Source organism: Acipenser ruthenus, chromosome 9 (genome assembly GCF_902713425.1).
Source record: "Acipenser ruthenus chromosome 9, fAciRut3.2 maternal haplotype, whole genome shotgun sequence".
Classification (NCBI taxonomy): domain Eukaryota; kingdom Metazoa; phylum Chordata; class Actinopteri; order Acipenseriformes; family Acipenseridae; genus Acipenser; species Acipenser ruthenus.
In genome coordinates, this window is record NC_081197.1 from 15,696,355 (window position 1) to 15,723,670 (window position 27,316).

The window sequence follows — 27,316 nt, forward strand, 5'->3', positions numbered from 1 at the left end:
TTATAAGAAAAATGATGCAGTATTGTATATCGGAAGACCTATCTGCACTGCAATGACTTTGGTGTGTGAACAGAACCTTCCTATGCCAACAATATATTTCAACCCAGTAATAGAAAACAGAATAGTGGATCCCTTGGTATCAGTAAATAGATTACTCAGGGTAGCAGGAAGGAACAGTGGAGTTGTTTTGAGTTTAGGAGCAATGTTAAAACACCCAACGTGGTGGCGTGGCTCCAGTGGAGGAGGAATCAGAATCTCTATCCCGGTTGGTACAACATTGATTTAATGGGCAAGTGTGACTGACCAAGTATAACTGCATTGTAGTAGGTTTTTTACATTTAGGGTGATTTTACATATTTAGGTTCTACAAAAAAAGAAAATGCTATGTGTAAAACATCTACCCCGATATGTAATAACCTCTCACTAAATGTAAATAACTCACAATGTGTAAAACGTCTCCCCCTATATGTACAAAGTTACTCCTATATGTAAAACGTTACTCCTATACGTAAAATACCGTGCAATATGTAAAAAGTTACCCCTATATGTAAAACAACCCAATAAGTAAAAGATTACCCCTATAAGTAAAAGTTATTTTAAGTTGAGAGTTCTTCATAGTTTTGAATGGTTTTACATTTAGGGGTAAAGATCATTTTTACATTTAGGGGTATAAGTTTTACATTTAGGGGGAAGCAAGATTTTGCATTTAGGGGCAGATGATTTTACATTTAGGGAATTGTTTTTTACATTTAGGGGTGATTTTACATATAGGGGTTGAACAAGAGAGAGAGTGACTTTCTAAGCTGCTTCCTATATTTGGTCCCAAGTTACATTATACCTATTAGCCAGATCCTGTAGGAAATACCTTACCGATTGTTTTTTGACACAGAAATGCTAATATGTGCCCTTTTGTATGGGAGACATATGTAAAGCTATCATTTCATTAGGGAGTTCATGTCTAAAAATAAAGATGCATTTGGACTGATGTCAGGAGAACTTTACAGAATGGGCCTGTTTATCTTAAGTGAATGAAGTTCCTTGTTAGATGAATGTAGCTCAATTTCACATTGTCAGCAGACTCACATCTCATACACCTTTCTGTTCTCTATAGAAAAGACAACTTTCTGAGATTTGCAAAATAGAAATAAAACATGCACACATGGATAGTAGCGTCATTAAAATCACATCGAAAGGGAAAGGGGATATTGATTTAGCTAACATTCTGTTTCTGTAAGCATAAGAAACGATAGGGCACATTGAATGAGGTAATAGCAGTCTTCTGAGTGGTTAGAACCCAGGACAGCACTGAGGTTTTTATACCAGCAAGGTAATCCGAGACTGGGGTCAAGAACTTTATACTAGCGAGAAAGACGGTTGTCTCCAAGAATGCTAGATGTGGTCAACAGTTCTAGCTAGTATATGACAAGTGTTTTGGTCATGTGCTTGGGTTTATGTTAAAGAGCACTGAACTGAGGCAAGACATACGTATTATGTTGTTATAAATCATTATGGTGCATCCAATAAAATGTATTTTACAAGCTTCCTTGGCTAATGTAAGTTTTTTTTTTTCTACCACACCTGCAGTGTAAACCAATGGAATGCAATTTGCTTTAGCATGTTATAATAGGGTTTGGTATTGAATATACCTTTATATTAGCCCAGGGAAATGGTCAATCAGGGTATATAATTATCAATAGTATAGATACAGTAGCATGCCCTTTGGTACTGCAACAATCAGTGACAGAGACCTGTAGCTTTAACAGATACTGCAGGCATGAATTTCAAAAGTCAAAATCCATCTCAATCATTTCGGCTGGCAGAGCTGTTAGATTGATGCTGCTCTCACAGAATCCAACATTTGACGAAATGCTACAAGGACAAGAATGTGTTGCGTCCGTTGTTTTTTTTTTTACATGGTGTGTATTAACTTCATGTGAAATTTGTCTGGGTGTATTTTTGACACTATCCTGTCTTCACTGCTGCGTGTTGTTAGATATTTCATGTTAAGACAACTCAATTCAACCCAGTGTGTCACCATCTCTATAGTAAGTGCTGAAGCTAGAACAATGCTGGATAAAACATTTCTCAGAAAACACATGACCTTTGAAAATGCCTTGTTTAAAAGAGGTTTTTCTAACATCTCCTTTTGAACAGGATTTGAAATACAGGGGGACAGGGTGCTATGACTTACCTTAATAATTCAGTACCAGTAGCAATCATGACAACCAGTGATATTGTGGATTTGGGAAGATATCCCATTTTAACTGAAATTGAAAGAAAATGAGAAAATAATCCACATACAGGTTGCCAGTTACTATATTAAACACCTGAGCACTGCACATCTGCTGGGATTCAGGCTATTTCTCTCTATAAACACTGCAACAGTAGAATATCTGAACCATCTGCCCTTGAAACTGAGGCTAACCTTGAACACTCAATTTAAGGGGCTTTTTGTAAAGCTTCTTATATTGTTTATCGCAGTATATTGTTTGACATAGTTAATTATGGTTTTGTATTTCCTGTAGCGAGATACCTTTAAAGGTGTAGTTGGGTTTCATCAGTGTTGCTACCCTCCATTTCCAATAAATCTATGTTAAATGGAAGTCTAACTGTAGCTGAATCATGTATGTATATTGCATACACCTACATGTAGCGGAGGACAGCAAGGATTGGCTGGCTCTAGAGTATTGTACATTCAGAGATATATTAGAACTGAAAAGGTCACCAATGATAGGGGGGAGTGAAAATGAAGGAAAATGTCTCGATTGAAACAGGAAGTCCTCCAAAGATCAATACTTGTACTACAATATAATCTTCCATCTTTTATTTTTATATTAACTGCTCATTACTTGCTTAATACGTTACCAAATGGGTTTCATTATTTGTTAATGGTTAGCTAATGTGTAGCGACTTGTTTGTCATTGTCAGACACACAACCCCCCTCCCCACACCCCACAGACACACACACACACAAACTCAGCGTTAAAATCTATGACTTGGTTTTCATGCACTTGAAAATCGACTCTACAGTCATGACTGTGTGATGCCACGCGAATTTATTGTGAAACAACAAAAGGACGTCCTTTTGGCAGCACGACTTTAACGGCAGGGTCAATCGCTTTCTCACGATAAAAATTAGCTGTAAAAACCCATCTAAACTAAGCAGGAATCTTGCTTGTGGCTCACGAGGTTTCAACAGTCAAGATCATGTAATCTTCAGCAGAAAGGCCGTACAAAACATAGCCTACTTCAACACTAGAAGAACCGCCACGGTTATACCTCCCAACGGCAGTCATTATCACGGTACATTTTAAACATCATCAATATTAAAATGAAAGACAAACTATTGGATACAACTCAAAAGTTTTAGTCAAGCACATCATATCAAACATCTGCACAGCCGAAACGTTGTATTTAAATGAACAATTAAGCATAAAATGGTTGATTTTCTAATTTAACACATATAAAGCACTACTTCAAAAAATTAAAAACTATAATAAAATAAATATTTGAAAAGAAACTAGTGTGTAAACAGGTATATGCACATACAAAACTGTAAAAACAAAAGTAGTTTTTAATCGAAAACGAAAGTAACATATAATTTATCCTGCGTGTGTGTCACTGGCAGCACAGAATCCAGGTTGAGCTGCTGCAGCTTTGCAGCTTTCTCATCGAAAAGTTTCTGCTGCAGCGCTGTGACTAGATTCTAGATTAAATCTCTCCTACCTTGTACAAAACGAAGAAATTGGTGGCTGCCAGGTCCTGTAGAGATAACAGGCTTATATATATTTTAACAAATTGAAAATTGTAGGTTATATTCAAAATCAAAACATGTATTGTAAAAGGCTGTTCTAGTGTTAGATGTTCCACAAACACACACACACAAATATAAATTCTAAGTAGTAAGACTTGTAGAAATTATATTTTATATAATTGTGTATGTGTGTGCTGGAAAGGTAACCAGACAAACATGTAGCTAATGCGCGGCGTAATTCAGTTCTCTCGTTAAATGTTTTTATCTTCATGGCAAAGCATAAAATTCTCCTCACGATATTCAGTCGTTCTTTTACTACTTAGTAAGCAGACACGTGCATTTAAATATCCCCTCCCCTAAATGACTACGAATTGAGTAATCTGCATTGGTACGGCCGATTTCTTGCCCTTAATCAGAACTGCAGAGCAACGCATTTCCTGAAAAGTACCACAAACAGGTCGTGAGGAAAACTGTGACTTGAGCATGTAAACGCCGCCAGTGAAATTGGATTAATAGTTTCTAAGTAGGTTAATATATATTATCTAACCATTGACAAACAATACACATTTATTAAGATGTTAGTAAGCAAGCTAACAGTTTATAAACTATGTAAGTGCTATTAAAATCAAATCAATATTTTTTTTGGTTTCTGAAAGTAATTAAAACACTTTAACTTCACAATCAAGAAATAACAACTAACTTAGATGATATTATTTGGTTTATTGTATCTTTCATAAAAAAAAAAAAAAAAATCTGACAACTGTGAAAAACAGGCCTCAAATAGATGTGACTTCAACTGGGAGCCTGCAAGGAAGATGCTGTTTCTGTTATGCAGGACTTAATTATCTCTATTGCAGGGATCCTAAGTGACATGAATTGTAATTTATGGATAAATTGAAAGGAATGCAATCACAATGCATGCACTTATTAGGGGGGAATAGAACCAGAGTTTCCACTCCAAAATGTTCAAGTTAAATGCTGACCAGGGTAGACATTTATTATTCATTCCAACTCCTCTGAGATAGTCTTGTAAATAATAGAGATTTGTTGACGTGGGGCATCTAAAACTGCTCTCATTGGCATTCATAAAGGATTACTGCACTGAAGAGCAATCAAATAGGGATCATAATATCTATAATTTAAGGGCAATCAAATAGGGATCATAATATCTATAATTTATGTACCACCTTGGGTTACACGATGTTGGGCTGTAGTCTCAATAATGCAGAATGTCAGCATTGCACAGAACAAAATCTTCCCACAACTTGCTAGTCTAACTCCTTGATAAGGCATCATTTACTAATAGGAAGATATAAGACATTGATTTGCTTACAGAATGATGATTTAAAATGAAAAAAACAAACAAACAGTTTTTTATCATGTTAGTCGGTTTGTGAAAAATAACATTTATAGGATTTTAGACAAGTCACTTCAAGTCACTTTAAAGGGCTTAATAAATAAAAAAAGATAATTAATTTAGTAAGTATTATCTTAATATAAATGCAGGGCTATGCATTTATATTGCTATGCTTGTCAGACTTTTTTGGTTAAGAAAAAACCCAGTTAATGGGAAACCTGTATTTGTTTTTTTTTTAAAGTAAAATTCTTTTATGAGAAATGATATCACGTTGGGGGGTTGCTGAGAGGCTCCCCTGGTTGGTAAAAGACACGTACTGGCTGTGCCAAGTTGACGATCTTCAGTTGGGTATTCCACAGGGAGCATCACACTGTCATACACTATCAAGCTCTGTGGTGTAAAGATTGCTTTGGCGGTGTGATCAGAGGATGTCCATTGGCATCAGTTTTCTTGAGCTGTTGTGAGGAGCTGATGCTTTGAGGGAACATAATTGGACATTCTAAATTGAGGAGAAAAACTATTGGAAAGGTATGTCAAGTGTCCTTAACAGGGAAGGAGGGTTTAATTACATCTCCTACTTTCAAACGCTTTGTCTCACCGTGTAATTATGAGATTCTGTTACGATTCCAAGCAACAATGATTCCAAAAATATACATTTAAACGGAGATGAAGGATTGAGGTAGTATTCAAGGACATGTTTAGGATAACGGGAACATGTTTATTTGTGTTCCACGTCTCAATTATGTGTAATCAGGAGATCATGCAAGCAAAGTTCCATTTAGACTAAGTTTCCAGTCTTAGCTGAGTCCCACAAGGAGCATTGCGTATCCTTTACATTACTGTGGTTTAGTGAATAACTGTTGATCTTCAGTCCATTTCATTCGTAAGAGAGTTAAATTTGGCATTTCAAATTGGATAAAAAAATAAACAAGTTAAATTGATAAAAAAAAAAAGCCCTGTCCACACTATACCTTTAAACTGTATTAGTTTCCTTTAAACCGGCTTAAAAGTGCTAAATACGGTTAGTGTCCACACTACGCAGTGTTTAATACCGTACCCGAGACCACATCGGGTATTGAGGTTTGTCACAAGTGTGGACACTGTAATACTGAACTACATGTTTTGTGTATTTTCCAATATCCCCAAATGCTTTCTGATATTTTTTGGCATGTGGACATTCAAATACAGTTCTCAGAACAGGCGCCTGAAGTAGTTGAGAACGACTATCAATACTGCTGTACCGTATACAATTTCTGAGGTTTGTTGTAAAATGGTGGATCATGGAGCAACGGGATCAGACGCCGAAATCAAGAACACATTGATATCTGGAATGATGAAACTGGTCAAGGAGAACTTAAGAGTTCAAAATGAAACGTAAGATTATGATAACATGTACCTTGTGTTTAAGAAACAAAGTAATAACGTCCATGCTAAGAAGTGCTTTGTCTTCCATGGACACGGGCTCCATATCTGCCAGGTTGCAAACATAAAATACAGTGCATGGTGGGATAATGTCATGTTAAGTCCCACAATCCATTGCGCTGCTAGGAACTGTAACCAGACTATTTTAATAGTGTTTTTACGCATTAAGAAACGAGTAATCATGAAACAGTACTTTAGTGTGGATGCATTGAGTTGGATTAATTAAAAAGTTTTTAAGTATGGTTCTCGAGGTCGGTTATGTAGTTCACCATGGCAGTTTCTACGTTACCAAGTTATCAAGCAACATGACTAACTGAGAACATTTCTCATACACCCTGTCTGCTAGCAGCTCTGGGGCTCAGCCTTCTGTTCTGACGGACTTGCTAGTGGCATGGCTTGATCTGAATTCAGCGCCTTGTCACTAAACTACCCCAGAGGATGTCTCAGATATGCGGCATAGACAAGCAGCCTGTCAGCTCCTGACAGTTTGCTGGAACCAGCTGAAAGCCAGACAAACTTGCCCCTAGAGGCTCCTTCTGCAATTCAACATTGTGCAGTGCTTTCAGAATCTTAAATGAGTTTGTGAGTAAAAAAAAAAAAAAAGTTTAGCATTTCAAACGGTCATGTGACTTCTTGTTTGTTAATTGGCTAAAAAATGGGTTGAGCATCTTGTATCCTGGATTGCAGCTGCAACCAGGAAATCAACAAAACCATGTCACTAGAGTGACCACCCATCCCTAATTGGACGGGGGACAGTCCCTAAATGTAAAGATCAAGTCCAGGCTAAATGCCTTCGGGACAGAATTTGTCCCGGATTCCTAGACACAGTGCAATTTTACAGTTTAGCGTCACAGTCAAACCATAGCATATCTGTTTGGAGCAAAGCCGTGCCCCTGACTCTTCATTTTGCAATGCTTTACACAGCCCCAGAATGATTGACACATTGGATAGCCAATCTAAGACATAAAACTATATAATCCCACTATCATGTGACTTTTTACACTCACATCACAGGTTCCCCCACAGCCTGACACTGATCTGCTTTGGCGACAGCAAACAAAATACAATTCATAGAATATTTTAATTTCAGTGTTCTTTGTTTATGTGAAATGGCTGACTAAAAGTTGAAGTGACACATAGTGATACGCTGGTAAAGGAAGGAGTATCCTATAAGGCCTACTCCACCAGAGAAAAAAAGTAAGCACCTGTGCAAATTCAGAGAGGAAAAGGTCATGCACGTGAATTAGGAAAAGTGCAAATCAATCAACAATGTGTACATTATGTAGAAAAGATTTTAGAATTGGATACTGAGGTGAAAACGTTGTTAAGAAGCATTCAAAGTTGTTATTTAATTTTGAAATACTGTTTTTAAATATATAATACCCCCCCCCCCCCCATAAAATATGCCAGGTGTCTTATTTTTGCATTTTGAAAAGGTGGTCATCCTATACAGTGCAAATTATTTTGTATTATTTATAATGACTTTGCCAAATAGAAAGCGAATAAGAGTTTCCAAAGAGATTCCCAAATACTGTCTTTTAATGCTGTGCATTTAAAGACATGTAACTGAGTTTTAAGAATGACGCCTACTGTTTGTTTACTACTATAATAATAATAAACTTGAATGTTAGGTAGTGAGTGGTATCCCACAAACATCATCTATTTTACAAAAAATACAATTCTGTATTGTATTGATAATTCTGCAAAATAAAATAAAAAACACAGGTATAAGAATTGAACAAAAACCAGTCTCCAACGATTGTAATCCTTCTTGTGATATCTGTGCTGCTTCCTCAGATTTCCTCTACTTTTTAATTACTTCCGCTGCACTCAAAATGTATTCAGTAGATTTTATAAGCAATGTTTTAATTTACTGCACCAGTGATACATTTCTGATTCCGTGAAACAATAACAATCCTGTTCCTGCTTTTACTAAAGTCTGTCAAAAGTTTAGTTGTCTAACAGTGACAAAAAGCCTTGTTTCTCAAGCGATTCTTTATCCACTTCTGAATGGTTCCTGTGTTTCTTTTCAGTTCAGTGTGTGCGTTGTTTACTCCTGCAATCCCCTTGCTGGAGTCCAAAAAGCATGGCCGACTTCCTGTGCACCCTTGTTCTCATTCCTGGTCGACTTCCTGTGCACCCTTGTTCTCATTCCTGCCCAACTCAACTCCTCTCTGTATTTTTGGTTCTGGTTTTATCGCAGTCTGTCAATTGATGCAGAATGGCACGCACCTGTTGCAATTAAAGTCTGGATCCTAGGAAAGGTGTGTGACTGATTGTGCTTAATTATTAATTACTGAAACAAACAAAATAATAAACAATACACACACATATTCAAAACAGTACAGTAATCAAAATAAATCACACAGCAAAATTCAAGCAATATCTTAAGTGATAATAACAATGTACACAAAAGAACACATACCTGCACACTCCACCATCTCCTCCCGTATCTCTACCTGTCTGTCTGCTATTTCCTCCTGGATGCACTCGCATCACCTCAAACTCAACCTCTCTAAATCTGACCTCCTTTTCCTTCCCTCCTCCTCCCCCTCCTCTGATCTCTCTATCTCTGTTCCTCTGGAATCTACCACACTCTCTCCTTCTTCCTCAGCTAAGAACCTTGGAGTCACCCTGGACCTCTGCCTCTCTTATTCCCAGCACATCTCCACTCTGGCACGCACTTGCCGATTCTTCCTGAGCAACATCCGAAGAATCCGACCCTTCCTCACCAACTATGCTACCCAGCTCCTGGTCCAGGCCCTGGTACTCTCCCGCCTAGACTACTGCAACTCCCTCCTGGCTGGCCTCCCTGCGTCTGCCACCCGTCCGCTCCAGCTCATCCAGAACTCTGCTGCCCGCCTGGTGTTCTCTCTGCCTCGCTTCGCCCACGCTACTCCACTACTCCGCTCGCTCCACTGGCTCCCGATCACCGCTCGCATCCAGTTCAAGACTCTTGTACTAGCCTACAGATGCCTTGACCAGACTGCACCCAGCTACCTCCAGACCCTCATCTCTCCCTACACCCCCACTCGACCTCTCCGCTCCGCCTGCACTAGAAGACTAGCTCTACCTCTGCTACGCTCCCCTGCCTCCAGAGCCCACTCCTTCTCCACCCTTGCTCCGCAGTGGTGGAATGACCTTCCTACAGATGTCAGGACTGCCCAGTCCCTGACCACATTCCGGCACCTCCTTAAGACTCACCTCTTCAAAGAGCACCTGTAGAACTCCTCTGTTTGTATCCTGGGACACTATCACCCTTCATGTAAATGTGCTTTATTTTGCTCTTATCTGCCCCTATTTTACTGCATTTAATCCTGTACTTCAGAATACTGTAATCTGCCAAGTGTTTAACCTGCAGTACTTTGTATTTAATCATATCCTGATGTAACTATCACTATTTAATCATACCCTGATGTAACTATCACTATTATCTGCTGTATTATTGAATTGTGGTTTGTCACACTTATACTGTGCTTGAACAAAAGTTATTGTATTTCTTGCTCTTATTGTATTACCTGTATTGTAACACTTGAAATGTATTTGCTTACGATTGTAAGTCGCCCTGGATAAGGGCGTCTGCTAAGAAATAAATAATAATAATAATAATAATAATAATAATAATAATAAATGATTATATATATATATATATATATATATATATATATATATATATATATATATATATATCATTTAATCGTACTTTCTCTTGCTTTACCATTCTAATGGACCAGCTCTTTTGAGAAAATAAAATAAAATATTGAAGTGCATTTCATAACTGGAATGTTTTTTTTTTTAATATGTAAAAGGGTTAGAATACAGTATTGTGTCATTTTACAAGTGTATCTTATGTAAACATTTATTTTATTAATTTGAGTGTTGTAGTGACAAGTGCATTCATATTTAGATCACAGAATTAATGTCAAGCTTGTTTCTATGGGGGAGCTTGTGTCCCTACAACTAAACAACACTGCCTCGGGTGTATACTGCACTGCCATGATGATCTGCTTTATGAAAAAAAAGGAAGTTTCACATAGGCTACACAAAACAGTCACCTGCAATTCTAATGATCTGTGCTTGGATGCAGGTCATCACACGTATGTTCCAGAAGGTGGCACTATAATAATACGAAACGATTTTGAAGCTCAGTCGTTGTTTCTTTTTTCAGTGGTTCCGGAAGTTGTAATGAACAAGGAAAGTCAAGCAGGATGTATTTGTGTTTACTCTTTTGTGTAAGCACGGGAACGATGTTTAGATTTGAAACTTGTTTTTGTATTTAAAAACGTCAAGTGTAATACGAAATATTACAATCTTAAATTCATATATATCGGTATTACTCTAGGCAGCTGAGCGATATCGTAGCCTTTTTGTATTTCCATTACACAAATAATGCATAGTATGTAGTAGTTTACATACATCCATTTTGTTTGGACCTGGAATACATATATATTTAGAAATAACTGTTTACTTGTTTTATTAACAGTATGAGTGAAGAAGGTAATACTAAAAACATGAACACTGAAACAAACATTTCGGTCGTAGTCACACAAGATGTGAATTCGTATTACGCTGGTGGTAATAGTACACCTATTGAAACCAGGGCGAATATCACCACCCCTCAAGAATCTGAAAATATGGTGCTCTATGAAATTGGGGACGACCCCGGCGAAGAGAGCGATGTTCTAGACACTTCCGACCCCAGAGACAGCACCGCAAGCCCCGAGGAGTTGAATGACGATGAGGCTTTTGGTGACGAGACAGTGACCAAGCCTTGCACTTACGAGGGCTGCACAGAGACCACTACTCAAGTGGCCAAACAGAGAAAACCTTGGATGTGCAAGAAACACAGAAATAAAATGTACAAGGACAAGTACAAGAAAAAGAAGAACGACCAGGCTATAACCAGTACAGGCAAACTAGATGTAAGGAACCTCATTGTCTTTTTTTGCATGGTTTTCTTTTCTCGATGGTGTTTGATTTACATAGTAGATAAGGTAATGATAGGCTTGAATCTATATTCAACCCCGCCCCCCAAAGCCTCAATTAACAAACCAAATGTTACAGTGAGGTAGTGACCGCAATGTCCAAGTTACCAGAAGTACAGTAGGACCATCCCAGCTCATGCAAACCTTATTTGAGAACCTAATTTGATCCACCTGCTATAGAGAACATTTTCTAGAGTTTGTTTCCTGTGCATGCAGAAGAGCTAGGTAACACAAGGTGAAAATGTTTCTCTGATTGTGGGGGCTGACTTAAACAAATATCATTTTAAAGTTTATTTCAAAGGCTTTACAAGCAGTAAATAAGTAATAGACACAAGTCCTTGAGAATAGGGTTCAAGCAGATGTATAAAAATAATCCTTGTGAAAGTACAGTTTAGGACATATTCTTTTTTTGTACTTGTATGATTTGCGTGTTTTTAATATTTGATTCCCTTGTGAAGTGTGAAAGCCACAGTGAAGGAGTTGTCTTCTCCTTTGAACAGGATAGTGCAGATGAGAGGCCTGTTTCAGTTACTAAGCAACACCTTGGCACTATAGGAGACCGCCCAGCAAGGCCGTCGCTATTGGAGCAAGTATTAAACCAAAAAAGGCTGGTAAGTACGAACCCTCAAAAATCTGTTAACCCCCCCCCCTCCCCTGCCTACATGAAATTGCTTTAAAATCAACGGTATGTTCCATTACGTCCAGCAAGCTCAACATTTAATTTGGTGGTCGAGATTTTTCTGCATTAAAACTACCAGCAAGTCGTGTCTGTGTGTATGTATGTATGTATGTATGTATGTATGTGTGTGTGTGTGTATACAGTGCCTTGAAAAAGTCTTCACACCCTTGAACATTTTTCACATTCTACTGCCTAAAAAATACAATTCAAAATGCATTAAAGTAGGAGTTTGTTTCACTGATCTACACAACATCATCTACACTTTCAATGTAAAAGATATATATATATATATATATATATATATATAATCAAGACAGGGATTTGGACCCATCACAAAATATGTTTTCTGTTTTTGTTTTCAGTCATTACTACGAAGTCCAGAGGTTATGAGTTTCTTGCAGCAGCAACAGCGGTTACTAACTAACCAGGCACAAGGCCAGAGACAACAAGAGTTTTAAGAACGGCAGCTGTGACTGACAAGAGCTGTTATACATGACCGAGAACCACATCTGAAACATCAATGTATGTTGTTCTTGGCAGACAATTTCCTGGAAAATTATGTGAAAAAGATTGGACTTCTATCACAGTTCTTCCATCGATGAACTGCAGTCTAATTGCTGATATTGCTTAGAATTTTACATCATTCAAGAAGTGAAGCTTGAGACACTTAAGATAGCTGTACCAATCAATATACCAAGAAGGTACCAATGTTAATACATAGATTACAATATAACCTCAGCAATCTAATGTTCATTTTAAAGTAAATAACCAAAAAAGCGGCTAAGTTCAAGGCTAATACTGAAATGGTTATAATGGCAGACTAAATTGTAAAGATGGAGAGTTGTGTTGGCTTAAACCTTTGACTGTTGTCTGTCCTGTTCTAGGGGCTATTAAGACTGTCATCTAACATCTATAATATGCTGAAAACCTTTTATCTATTTGTATCTATTGTTTACAGTATAATCACAGTATGGATTCTAAAGAACACGTAAAAGGCTCACAAGTTTGTTCATTTTTAAGTTGCCTATATGATACCTAGTATAGCAACACTTATATGTAGTAATTTAAATGCTGTGTTAAAGTTTAGGTCAAGTCAGATTTTTTTGTTCTTCATTTTTCTAATAGGAATCTCCTTTTTTAATGTGATTTACAATCTACCAACACTCAAGCTCCTTGATGTGAATTTATAAAGACCTTAAACTTGTTTAGTGAATTGTTAAAAGGCATGAAAAATGATGTTGTACATTGTGTAATTTAACTTGTACTTCAGAATTTAATGAATGGTTCCAGAATCTAAGCATGAATCTGCAGTTTTAATTCTTATTTACTATTGAAGCAAATTGGTTTTATTCAAGCAATTCATATCGGTGCAACAGAGAATAATAAATTTTCATTTTCTAACCTAGTACTGTCTAGATGTTTTATGCATGTTACTGTTTATTCATGTGATGCCTTTTTTTGCATAAAATGTTTTATTGTCCCCAAAAAAGTAATATGCATACACCATCCCCATTCAAAACCAATTTATAGCATTTGTTCAGAGCCAGAACTGCTTGCTTAAAGAAGTAGAAAATTGGAATAAATACAAATAAGCTGGACCACACGTGTTTGTGTTATAAAAACTGCTCAGTTATAAGTGTCCATTTTTAAACTAACTGTGCAGTACCACAGAGGGCCCCAATTCTGTGAAGATAAAGAACTGATTTATATTTATATTTTCAAATCTCAATTTTACAGACATCCAGCTGACAGCAGAGTTGCAATATTAGCAGACAAACTTGTCTCATTCAAGGCATGTCACTACCAGGGCTCTATTCAAATCTGTCCCAGAAGGATAGAGCATTTGTCAATATCGGTATAATCAACCTGGCCACAATGTCTCATTTGCATAGCCACAAAAAATAAAACAACAGGTTATTTTGTATGACAATAATTATTTAAATGTTATTGCCAGCATGTTGTGATAGAAGGCATCACAAGGTAGACACAGAAGTTCAAACTAATCATATGCAGTTTTCCTGCCTTTAATATTACAGAAATGAACAGGTTCTGATTAGGGACCATACATACTGCTCTGAGGGGTTTAATACTTTGACTCATGAAACTTCACCTATATGCTTACTGGTTGGGTTACTACTTGAAATAACATGTACTTGATGGCAAAGTCTCTGCTTCGGCTCATTCTTCCCTCTAGCTAAGGAAGTGTACAGACCAGGAGCAGAACCACCTGAAAAAAATGGCTTGACACTCTCCAAAGATGTGTTTACATCTAGGCATCACTAGGTAGTTATGTAGGGGATTCAAATTGTGAAATCCCCATTCTAGGTCAGATCAATATGAATGGGAAGTGGCTTGCAGTAATGTCTAAAGATGGATGCAATGCACATTTCATTGGGAAGATATCAATTACAACTAGATTTATTAATTGTTTTACCAAAAGCATCCCCAGTTGAGTAATGCAGTGGGAATGGCATCTCTGTGAATAAATGAAAAAAACATGTGATCTGTATCACAAGGCCAGAGGTTAAAAGAATGGGGCAGTGAAACGGTTATTTACTGGACACTTGTTCTGGAACTTGATTGAGAGAATCACTAAATAAAGTGGTACATGAAGATACTACCCCGAAGCATGCGGTCTGTAGAATTGATATGACCAGAGGTTAAAAGCATGTCGGAGAAATGTGATAAATAGGAAAGGCAAATCATTTTTAGAAATAAAAGAGAATTACACATTTTAGACAGAGATTCAAGATTTTAAAGACAGGCAAAAAATTATATTAAACAAAAATTAGAAACAACAGCAACACATTAACAAGAAAAAAAATATTAATTTACAAGTTTTAAAAAACAAAGGTATGGTAAAATGAAACAAACCTTCACAGCAATGTATTGCATAGTTGAGTTATTGTACATTACGGTATCAGATACTCAGAAAATGTAAATTTTCATATACAGCATTAAAAAAGTACATTATTTATTATATAAGGTAACACACAAGACTACAAAAAATAACAACTGTTCTAGACACCAAAATAAAAAAAAAATGCATCAACATGAAAACATTATCTGGAATTAAACCTCTCATAGAAGACTACATATACATTGTTTAGTTATTGTCCTATAAGCCACTGCCCGCAATAGCATATTATAGAGGAGTGCTGTGCTGCATGTTAAGAGACTGAAGAGATGGCATTATCAGGTGACCCCATTTGAGTCAGGACTTTGTCTAGCCACTGCAGGGGTCCATGCAAGTGGATCTCAATCCAGCAGGGAGTGCTAGTGACATCCTGGCGATGGTACTCTGCACCCCAACCCTGGAAATACATTGAAAATTCAGTTTTTAGGAACTGGTCATTTTCCTTGAATTAATAAAACAACAAATACAAGCAAGGGTTCTTTTTTTTTTTTTTTTTTTTAGGTTTTCAGAGGTTCCTCATTTGACTTCTGATGTGATGGTTGTCCTTGGACACATTTCTTTCACTATATTTTACCAGACAAACTGCGCACCAAGGTTTAAAATATTCTCTAATAACAGGTTATGGATAGTATTGTGAAGCTATATGTATATATATATATATATATATATATATATATATATATATATATATATATATATATATATATATATACACACACTGCTGTGCAAAAGTCTTAGACATGTTGCATTTTTCTACTCTGATGCATTATGAGCATCAACAATTTACTCAAAGCCTCCACTAGTGTTTTCTACTATTGCAACAACCTTGACTTGCAATAACTCGCATCGCTCAATTTTCAAGGTGTGGTATCTGAAGCATAATCAACAAGTGCAGAGAAACATCATCTGTAATTGACAAACCCAGGACTGGAAGACCCAAAAAACTGTCTAACAAGGATGAACAATACTTGAAGATAATATCCTTAAGGAATAGAAAGAAGACAAGCGTTGAATTGACAACAGAACTGGCAGAAGGCACAGATGTCGTTGCTCATCCATCAACAGTCCAAACCACCTTTGGCTTTGACCATTGTTCCATAGTGCAATTTCTGTGCTCTTGTGCATATTTTAGCCTTTTAGTCTTGTTCCCCTTTCTTAACAGAGGTATTCTTACTTCAACACATCCTTTAAGTCCTGATTTCAAGAGTGACCTTCGTACTGTTGATTTGATGGACAACGACAGCTGTGCCTTCTGCCAGTTGTTGTCAATTCAACGCATGCACAACAGAAAGGAAATGCGGTAAGCTATCGACATGCATGCCCTCTGCTGGTTATTCATGAGAGAAGCCCAGGGGTCAGAGTTATAGTAGTTTTGGAAGAAGATAGCAACTGTGATCATGAAATGGACTGCTCTGTTACAGTTAGAAATCAGATGCTTTTTGTTTTCCAGCTGGATTGCTCCAGGGTGTTTATCTGGTTAAAGAAGACTATGTAAAATATGTAGTAGCTTTTGAACTCTTGCCTCAAAGTGGGACATGCTTTGGAAAAAAACATACTTTATTCAATTCTAGTTAACAGAGTGTCATGTTACTCAAGGCTACAACAGAATTAGATTTTATTCAATCAACTTTTAATTTTCAACCAGAAAACTACAGTATGTATAAACAACACAACTAAGAAGCTGCTTTAGCTTAGTGTTGCATACAATACAAGTAAGTCTGACAAGCATGCTGGTTGCTAACAGTAGTCTTGGCCTATTTTCTTTAAGGCTTATTCATTTTATGAACCATTGTATTAAACAATCTCTTTAAACTTGCATCTAGTTTAAGTTACCACAAGGAAATACCAAAATACCTATTGTCAAAACAGTATTTTTATAGTCATTAGAATGTGAAAAAATGTCATATTAGGTACAATGGTTTGTAAACACGAAGTAAAAATCTCCAGAGACTAAAACAATGTGGTAATTAAATGGTTAAAGACTATTGGCCACCAACTGTAATTGTAATTTACTGGGAGAATCACCTGAATACAGCACTGCAGAAGCTGTAAAGCCACTGTCTGAAAAGGAGTGGTGTGTATCATTAATATGGCCAGAATAGGACAGTGAAAAGGTTATGTATCAAACATCCATTCAAAGAGTATTGTCTCTGTAGGAATACAAAGGGTCTTGTAATAATGTCATTCTTACCTTCACAAAGCTCATCCTGATAGTGCACATTTTTGTCAGCTCGTAGACTACCTCAAAGCCATGGCTGACAGACTGGGCGAGAAGCTGAGCAAACAGCTGGTTGTTGAAGATCTTGAGGCTGCAGCCACTTGGGATTTTACAGACAGTGGTGGCATGAAAGCCGTGCTGGTAGTTGCAGTTGCGGCTCTGCACAAAAATGCTGCTGTCGCTCAGGCATTCTGCATACACCTCCCCACCAACATAATACAGATGGACGCCTAAGAAAAGCATTTAAAAACATGGGCTTATACCTCACACTGTTAGAACTCTGTTAATGTCACTTTGAACGTATCCTGCTCAAAAACCTCAAATGATTTAGGAAATAAAGAATACACATGGTAAGTTTAACAGAAAACTGCAGTTGTAATATGGTTCCTACTTTGGGCCTAATTTTTTAAACTTTGCAACTTTTGTGGAGTGAATCTCCCATTAATAAAGATCTAAGACATACAAAAGTGAATCACATTCTTACACCTTCACTTCAAAAACATAAGAAATCATCAGAAAAACAGCATTACATTTAATTTCAAAAGTAAAAACAAAGCAGATTTACACTGCTTTATACATTTTGAAAATCTGGTGTCTTCACGTACAGTATCTTGAACACCACTGTGTTCTAATACTGCACACAAAAAGGTGTGCAACACAGGAAAAGTACAGGGTGGCACACATCCAGATGCCTCCATTATATCCCCATTGCTGAAGCTATGCATCAGTGAGCAGTTCTGCACATACCTTTCCCAATGTGTCTTCTGGTGTGTTCAATAGTAGAGTTCCGATTGACATTAGACAGGAGCCCGAGACAAAACCGATTTGTCTTGTTTGAGGGATCTGTGAAGCCATCAATAAGCATATTCCGAGAGGATGCGTGGTAGGTCTCTCCTACCCTGTTGTTTAGTTCGTAGTAAGCAACAGAGCACCAGTACTCTGGCTCTTCATAACACACAGGCCGCAGTTCTGTATGACAGCAGATAAACAGCAAGCAGGAACAATGTATGTGGTTAAATACTTACTATTACATCATGTTTAGAGCAATCATATTGATTTTAAATTCCATCATACTACAGCACCATTGGACTTTATAAATATAAGGAATCTTTTGGGAAACATTCAAATACTTCCAGGATTTTAGGGATCGCTTATACACAGTGTAGTTTTTTTTTTTAAGGCATATATATTATTATTTATTTCTTTATTAATATTTATTTCTTAGCAGACACCCTTATCCAGGGCGACTTACAATTGTTACAAGATATCACATTATTTTTACGTACAATTACCCATTTATACAGTTGTTTTTTTTACTGGAGCAATCTAGGTAAAGTACCTTGCTCAAGGGTACAGCAGCAGTGTCCCCCACCTGGGATTGAACCCACGACCCTCCGGTCAAGAGTCCAAAGCCCTAACCACTACTCCATACTGCTGCCATTACATAATTTGTATGTGTTTATATTAGACCGGTACCATTACATTAATCCACAAACACCAAGAAACATGTTCTGACTTGTTTATCGTTTTCAGTTGAAGTCCAGCCCCCTAGTTAATTGTTTAATAGTCATGTGACACACTGTTTCTTTTCTCTTATAAGAGCTAATCAATACTGCTTGGGATTAAAATTACAGCCTTATTAAGGTAGTTGAAGTTAAAGATGTACCTCTTTGAGGAGCCGACAGTATTAACATATTTTGGTTTGATGAGTCCATGGGCTTCACGTCATCATTGGTTACTGCTTCTGCCATGCTGTATGGAGGAGGTGGGGTCTCAGCTGTTACGAGACAAGTCAGCCGTTAGTCCTGCACACTACTATAGCAACCAATGCAGCATTCTCATCCTCGTTCTCTCATAACTGACCCAACCTTGTTCGAAAACCCTGTTAGAAAAACTTAAGCTGCAAAATTCAATAATTGTGTCAACTGTACGCTAGTATTATGTGAATGCTACTGACAATTCTATAATTTAGTATTTAAGTTTGTCAAGAATCTATACATAGTTTAACAGCTAGTCTGAGATAAAGTAGTGTGTTAAGCTCAAGAACACCCAGCCAGAATTTCACCATATGTTTAATATTATCAAAATGCTTCAAAAAGGTATACAATGCCCTGTAACTGCACCAGCTAGTACCCTGAGTAACTGTGATTCTAACTACTGTAGGCACTAATATAATTATATTGATTTGCACATCACTTGTCATATTTGTTAAAAACAGACTAAAGTAAGACTGCTGTAGTAGATTAACAAGAGCTGTGTAGGGTTAAAATGGTGTTAAAATGGCCAAGTGTATATGATTCAGTTTCCTACCTGTCAGCTGGTATGGGCTCCCGGGCTCAGTGGAGCTTCCAGGAGAGCTGGGATAACTGATGGTGCAGGGGGACTGGCTGAAAGTCCTGTTTGGTGACAATGAGAAAACATTGCAGGGTGGCTGCTGGAAGGAGTCTGGGTAGGTTGCGTTGTGTGGCATGAGCGGTTCACTCTGCAGAGAGGCGTTGCGAAACTTGGCCAGCAAGCTGTGTTGAGGGTTGAACTCGCTGTGCCGTGGAACCAACACAGGAGGCAATACTGAAACAGGAATTAGAGGTCATGTTGATTTCTCATCCATAATTATTACACACGCAACAGTGCTGAATTTAGAACTACTAAAAGAAATGTAATAAATGACAAACACTTTGCTTTAAAAAGAGCAATTAGTAAAAATAAACAACAAAGGTGTGAGAATTAGAAAAGTTGGTACAAGGAGGAAATAAAATAAAAATATGAGAAGGCAATTAGGGATATATTGGTATTCTGTCGATCAATTCATTTTGAGTACTGTTTTGATTTTCTTTTTAAATGTATCTTTAAAAACCCAACTGAGACTGAACCTTATATTTTTGCCATAAAATGTAATACTAACCCATTTAATAATGGCAGTCAGTCCTATGTGATGACGTGGTCTATAGGCATGATAACTCAAGTCACAAAACTGCACTTTCGCTTTGAGGCTGATCTGTGCAAACGTACAGTTTGTAAATGTGCATGGTTTCAAGCTGTACAGGACTACAGCCTGCTTTGACTTATTTGCCTATATTCTAGTAAACTTCGCTAAGCTCATTCTGCAGTAAAGTTCATGAGGGTAGTTTCTTTCAAAATTCAAATACATTTTTGTATATTCTTTCACTGTTAATGATTAGCCTGGTACTACATCAAATTAGTTCATAAACAAAACAAAGTACATTAGAATATTTGTCACAGCGCTAATTTTAACAGTGCATATATGTGTATGCAAAAACATAAGATAAAAAACTAATTGACAATGTCTTGTGCTACATGCATTCAATACATACCTGGTGTTTCGACCCGCCGGTAATGATAGGGGTTAATGCAGATGTCCTTTTGCTTTGCTCCGAAAGGAAACTCACAGCACTCCATGGCTTTCAGCTCGTGATGAGACTGTAGATCAGGCCACCTCCACACCCTGCAGTAAATGACATGGGGCAAGCCTTTCCTGTGCGACACCTGCAGCCTTCCGTCCAGCGACCGAGGGATTGTCACACATTTGCTGGGCTGGCCCGGACTGCTCAGGGCCCTTTCTAAGTCCTCCATAGCTCCCTTTTTCTTCTTCAGCTTCTTAACGAGGGAATCAACGGCTTTCTCTGCCCATTTTTCCTCCTCATCCCCTTGTTTCCAGCCAAGTAGCTTTTTCACTGCTGGGCTTGTGAAGGAGAAGAGTGAAGTGATGGCCGTGCTGGCATGCATTGGGAGACTGGTGGGGTAAATAAATTGGGGTTGAGGCTGCCTGTAAGGCCTATTAAACCGCTTGTATGCTGCTAACCTTGTATTCAGTGTACGGTTCCAGTGGAATTTGGAAGATTGCCACACTAAAGCAAATATGTTCAGTGCTACTCAGGCTCTGGTATCTGTAAGGAGAATTTGAGATTCAAGCTGTGAATGTTGTTTTTACGCAGCCAGATGCCAAGATAGTATTGCTTTCATCTGTGGGAACAGAAAAGAAAGAACCACAGTCAGCGTCAAATGAAAAGGTTGACCTGCAATGATAAATCCGGTGTTAAGGTGTCTCATGTTTCAATGCTGATCTCTTTTTTTCATGCAGAATCCAATAACAGGTTTTGTTTTTGTAAACAGCAGTCCGTTGCTTTAGGCCTGGCGAATTTTAAGCATATCCCCCAAATTGACTTATTACTCCATTTTAACCCACTATCAGTCCTCTGCATCCAGAGAAGCCACATACTGCAATGCAAGCATAATAAAGGCACAACCTGGTGGCTTTTTTTAAAACCAAAAAAATGTAAAGCAACCCTGAGGCCTTCACATCTGGATCACCTAAGTGTAACCATTAACCTGTCCCCTGCAACAGTCTCTCTGGATGTAATACATGTAATAAATACAACAATTGCTTTATTTGGTATTTCTGACTGATGTATTTCATACATCCACTAAGAGAAGAGGCTGAAGGGCAGGCTAATGGTGGCACTCTGATGTTTCAGATGTTCTTTGAAGTTAGACATGATTCTGAGAGCTCTACTAGGGCCACAGGTCACAATGATGTAATTGACTCAAACAGAAAATGATATAGGCCTAGTGAATCTAAAAAACAACTCTGTAACCTCACATCCATACCAAGTTGCCCTTCAACTTATAAAAGCAGACCACACCAAAAGTTTAATATGTTTATAATACAAAATGTATTTACCATTGTTAACCAGGTATAGGTGTGCTTTACAATCCGTTTACTACATTTTAGTACAATTTGTTGCTTTTACCATGATACACCACAGAAACAGGAAATGTTAATAGTCTCCTTATCTTCAAAGCATTGCCATTTCTTATGCTTTCCTTGTTCAACCTTCTGTTTCTAATCGATCATAGAGATGTTTTATTTTGTGCCTGGCTGCTACTACCCCCTTGAACTTCTGACACATGAATTTAAACAGCTGTTAAATACTTTATGATTCACTGCACATACTGAGGTATACTTTCCACAATTCAATTATAAACCTCTACTTGCCTGTTATATAAACATGAACTATCCAGTCATGTTTTAATTATCGTTTCTATATTTAAAACCAATATAAACATTTCATATTCTAATGCAAGCACATATATTTTTAAATATTAGAATGAACCCTTAGGTGTGGTGTCTACAGTCAGCCTGCAGAAAAGAGAGAAACTGCCAATAAACACTTTATTTATCCAACAGCAGGCTGGAAGTCCTAACTCTGTGTAACTCTTGGTTGCCACCCAAATCTCTTCAGTCCTTAACCCATCTGAACTCTAGCCACAAAGCAGAAGTTATATGGCTTCAAGTTTTAGAAGGGATTACATTATTTTATACACAGGTGAGTTTGTGTAACCTTTGAGCAACAGAAAACTCTTCAGAAGGATTAGACTGGCTGAAGAATCCAGGTATGCTGAGCTGCTGCATTGTGACTAGAGGCTGCTAGATGTGGGAGCCGCATTTTGCTTTTAAAAGTCTTTTCATTACACTGTTACTGCTAGTGTGGCAGAACATCACTGCAACTCAGTGGCCATCCCAAGGCAAAGACTGTTTGGCAACATCTGTACCTGATATTACAGGACCATAGACAAACTATACAGTCATCCAGGACCTATGTTTTCATGTGTATCAGCTAGATAGGATCTACTTCAGCATATTAAATACAAGTTGTCACAAGACCCGATCATGCCCCCATGCCTGGAACTGTGTACTGGCCTCCATAATGAGAGGTGTGGACATAAATAGAGACATGAATATTATTGATTGGGTGGGTATATAGGAGGTTTTACATTGAAAGGATCTACAGCAGTATAATGTAAATCTCTGGGGGTTGATTCAATTGTTCAGCCTTGTTCTCTTACCATCTTCTGACTTAACCCCGATCAAGAATTCCTGGGATACGTTCCAACCACTCCCTGAGGACCATTCCACTGCTCCTCAAACCTGCTCGGATATGGTGCTTCAAAGAGTAATACTCCCCAAGAAGTACTGAATGACTTTACACCAGACTTCAGAGTGATGTGTACCATATGTGACATACTTTTACCCCAGTACTTAATAAGCATTTACATAAATAAGTGTGTGTGTACCAAACCATTTATAACTTTAACCCTCTTATAAATGTTGCATGTTTTGGCTATCCTGGAAGGTAAAGTCTGTACAAAAATTTACTTGGACTTGCATCTCATCTAATCCTCATACTTCTGCTGGTATTTTGACATTAGTGCAGAACGCCAATACCAATAACAGTACCAGTATCAAACACTTTAGCAAATAGTGCAGAATGTCAGTACCAGTACCAAACACTTTAGCAAATAGCGCAGAATGCCAGTACCAGTACCAAACACTTTAGCAAATAGCGCACAATGCATACATGGGTTACTATGTGTTCATAGTAACCATGGCCCGATCTGCACCCTACAAGGAGTTATTAGCCAGTTTTGTAAGTTGATGATGTCATCTAACGTGGCCGCCATGTTTTTTTATTGTAGCAATTTCCCTTGAAAGACAACCACACTAGGATCATGTGTGCCATTTTTTGTTTATTAATAATTATAATAATAATAATAATAATAATAATAATAATAATAATAATAATAATAATAATACAGAAACAACACCCACTAATGGCAGTAAACCCAATCAAATTATGCACTGTCATGAAAACTATATTTTTTATTATGACAATGACATTTTAATCATATTTCACATATTGCAATAATTTAAATAAATAAATAAATAAAAATAAATAAATAATAGTTCAAATAACAGACAAACCGTAATTAGACGGTCCAGTAAACGTGCTACAGAGGCGGGAGTCAGACTGAGCGTGTCTTCAGTAAACATGCCCTTTCGCATACACTAGTATTTTTAAACTCTTAAAAAGAACACAGCTGGATTTATTCTGTTACCGCATTTAAAAAGCACTTTTAAATGGTGCTATACATTACACTATGTAACACAATTTTTGTTCCTGGGTAGTAAGTGTTACTTCCTAATTGCTTATGCCTCAAAAGTATAGAAAATGGCTATTATTCCCAACAAACTTTGCTTTTGTGACCAGGACAGTGATATTTTGAAATTTACCTATTTCCAATGAGAAAACGGGCGAATTTGTGTCTTTTCGTTCACATAAAGTCAGAAAAAAACAACATATGAATCCAAATTAACATGTATTTATACTAAAGTAATACAAAAATGACTACAAAAGATTTAGAAGTGAGTAGTTTTTCGAGATTTACGATTATACTGTAAATCACTTTCACGAATCAGCCCCCAAATGTAGTCTCCCATCATGTTCTCGTATACTGTCCTTGTTAGCGGCGTTCAAAGTCCAGTATATCCTGGTGGAAGCGCTCGCCTTGATAATTGATAACGGTGTTATCAATTATCTACAATTAATACTAGCAGCAGAACAGCGACAACAGTACAACATACATACGGTACTACACCAATAAGCACACATAGTGTATGTACTACAGTATTTACACAACACGCTTGTAACATGTGGAGAACTCTTCAGTGATATAAAGTACAGAAACAGAAGTAAATATGCTATGGTGGGTTATTATTATTATTATTATTATTATTATTATTATTATTATTATTATTACGGAATGGGTTTGTTCTGTTCAGGCTGAATTGTTCAATGCATATAGTTCGTTCGCTCTCTCTCTCTCTCTCTCTCTCTCTCTCTCTCTCTCTCTCTCTCTCTCATAAAAAAAAGAAAAGAAAACTGGCGTCACTCTGTCTCCTCCTGACTGGGATTTATCTAATTACCTTAAGAGTTTATCATCTGGGCAATTCATAAAGTAAATAACGACTTCCTATGACTAATCCAAAGTGCACACCTTGTTTAATGGCATAACACAACAAATAAGCTATAATGTTGCCGCAGAACACCTTGAAACCAATGTCAGCATGACAGGTAAAAGAACCACGACCCAACATAGCAGGGTTCCTTGTCAACAGATTCGAATAAAATAAGCACACAAGTGAATCATTAATGAATACTATCTAAGTCATGATCGCTCCTTCTATTATTAAGCAAAATGTTTACCTGAATAGGCCATTTATTGTGATTTTTAAAACAAATAAAAAAGCAAATGAATTGTAAAAATATATATTACATTAATAACCATCTTTTATATTTCATGTACAAAAACATACATTAACACATATTAACTTTACTGTAATTATAATTGCTACCTGGTCCAAAATACAAATAAACAAAACACCTGTATAATAAATGATAAAGCACTTGGAAGTGATGCAAAATATAGAATACACATTTTTATAAAAAGCAGCATTCATACCTTTTGTTCGCGTGTATGTTGTTTCGTGGGAGTTATCAGTACAGTGCAGCTCTTCCCTGTCTGTGCGCCCTGGAGGTGTGGAACACATATTAGCAGCAGCACTGCCCCGGCGTCAGTCAGGCTGGAGCCTCAGCGCCCCAGTGCTGGATCCATCCGCAGAGCTGGAACTTTCCCAGGCAGTCTGACTGAGCCACACAAGTGGATCCAAAAATGATAAGACAGGAGCCTTTGCTAATTACGATCTGGTAAGAGAGCCCGAATGAAGCTTATTACTAAAATGGAATGAAAACGTCAGCTGTAAATCCATCTGAAACTGGACTGTGGCATCTCTGGTGCAGACGGTGAAGGGTTAATTTAAACTGTACCACGGGGAACTCAGATCAAGAGTACTGTTACTGGTGCATATAAACGTGACGTAAATAACAGACAGTATTTGTTTGCGCTTTAGGCCACGTATTTAAAATGTGTTGAAAATGAATCGTTGTTACATGTAAGTAACACGACCGGCAAATGAGTTTACCTGTGTGTCAAATGCCAATTGAGGGATTGAACTGAAACGGTAATGCTGTGGAATAATACTTTATATTTATTTATTTTTTTATTATCATTTATGCAATTGCCACCAAAAAGCAATCGACTACATTACAGGCAACACGTGTTTATACAGTTTTTTACACATCTTATGTTTACAGAGTAAGATAAGATACATGGTACAACCTGCAGGCACTTGTTCACCCGTTAAAACCAAGCTGTTACTAAATTCACCACCCATTCATGCAACCTCTGATAAGACCCCAGTTAGGTCTATTGATTTTTTATTGTTAGGACTGGAGAGTTTCCTTTCTTGCGGATGAACACGGTTTGATTCCCCGAGCAGTGACGAGTTGAGCTAATGACGCAACCGTGTCTGGCGACAGAAAGTCTAGGAGTTTGACATTTTTAGAGTTTACAGCAACTGCAGTCTTAATGCCAATGCAATTGACTTTAGCAATACACTCAATGTGTACAGTGTGTTCTTTGCGGAGCTCAGATATGCTCTTCATCAAAACGGACTGCTGCTAAAACGAGAAGCCAATTCAGAGCGAACTGTTTCCACTCAAACCCACATTCAAGAAGTAGGCTTACACCCACTGCAGTATATGAACTGAAATGGGAAATGTCTAAATACATTACATACAATTTAAATCAGAGGAACATTAGCGAGAAAAGTAGCAGGGATTCACATTCAAAGGATCTAACACTAACAGCAGCTATTGAGATCAGGTTTACATTTATGTTATAAATGCTGTATTAGCATTTAGCAAAGAAAGTACAAAGTTAGAGATCCTACAATTAACATATATATATATATATATATATATATATATATATATATATATATATATATATATATATATATATAATCAAGGCACAGCTCATCAGCCATTGCAAATTAAAGGCTGTTTTGATAAAAGAAAAAAATGTCAGTAAACGCTTAGCCTTGATGTACTAAAGGAGTAACTCTTTCTATTTACAGTAGGTAATAAGTGACATAAGAACATAAGAAAGTTTACAAATGGCCCATTCGGCCCATCATGCTCGTTTGGTTGTTAGTAGCTTATTGATCCCAGAATCTCATCAAGCAGCTTCTTGAAGGATCTCAGGGTGTAAGCTTCAACAACATTA

At 37.3% G+C, this 27,316-nt stretch overlaps 2 protein-coding genes across 3 annotated transcripts; one reads left to right on the plus strand and one right to left on the minus strand.

Moving 5' to 3' along the window:
* The first annotated feature begins 10,706 nt into the window (after positions 1-10,706).
* On the plus strand, positions 10,707-13,795 carry LOC131738059 (regulatory factor X-associated protein-like). Of its 2 annotated transcripts, none has more exons than XM_059031242.1 (3): positions 10,707-11,455; positions 11,977-12,129; positions 12,560-13,795. In XM_059031242.1, the coding sequence occupies exons 1-3, from the start codon at positions 11,018-11,020 to the stop codon at positions 12,653-12,655; spliced, it is 687 nt and encodes a 228-aa protein (XP_058887225.1). In that variant the 5' UTR covers positions 10,707-11,017; the 3' UTR covers positions 12,656-13,795. The 2 variants fall into 2 exon arrangements, with proteins under 2 accessions (XP_058887225.1, XP_058887226.1); XM_059031243.1 differs by having other exon boundaries at positions 12,019-12,129.
* A 1,134-nt stretch (positions 13,796-14,929) lies between these two features.
* Positions 14,930-26,510, minus strand: LOC117406046 (mothers against decapentaplegic homolog 9). The gene is made up of 8 exons (XM_034922372.2): positions 26,369-26,510; positions 25,652-25,893; positions 20,665-21,313; positions 19,643-19,900; positions 18,999-19,109; positions 18,080-18,301; positions 17,306-17,562; positions 14,930-15,511 (listed from the first exon to the last, which is right to left on the minus strand). The coding sequence occupies exons 3-8, from the start codon at positions 21,074-21,076 to the stop codon at positions 15,368-15,370; spliced, it is 1,404 nt and encodes a 467-aa protein (XP_034778263.1). The 5' UTR covers positions 21,077-21,313; positions 25,652-25,893; positions 26,369-26,510; the 3' UTR covers positions 14,930-15,367.
* Positions 26,511-27,316: the final 806 nt, after the last annotated feature.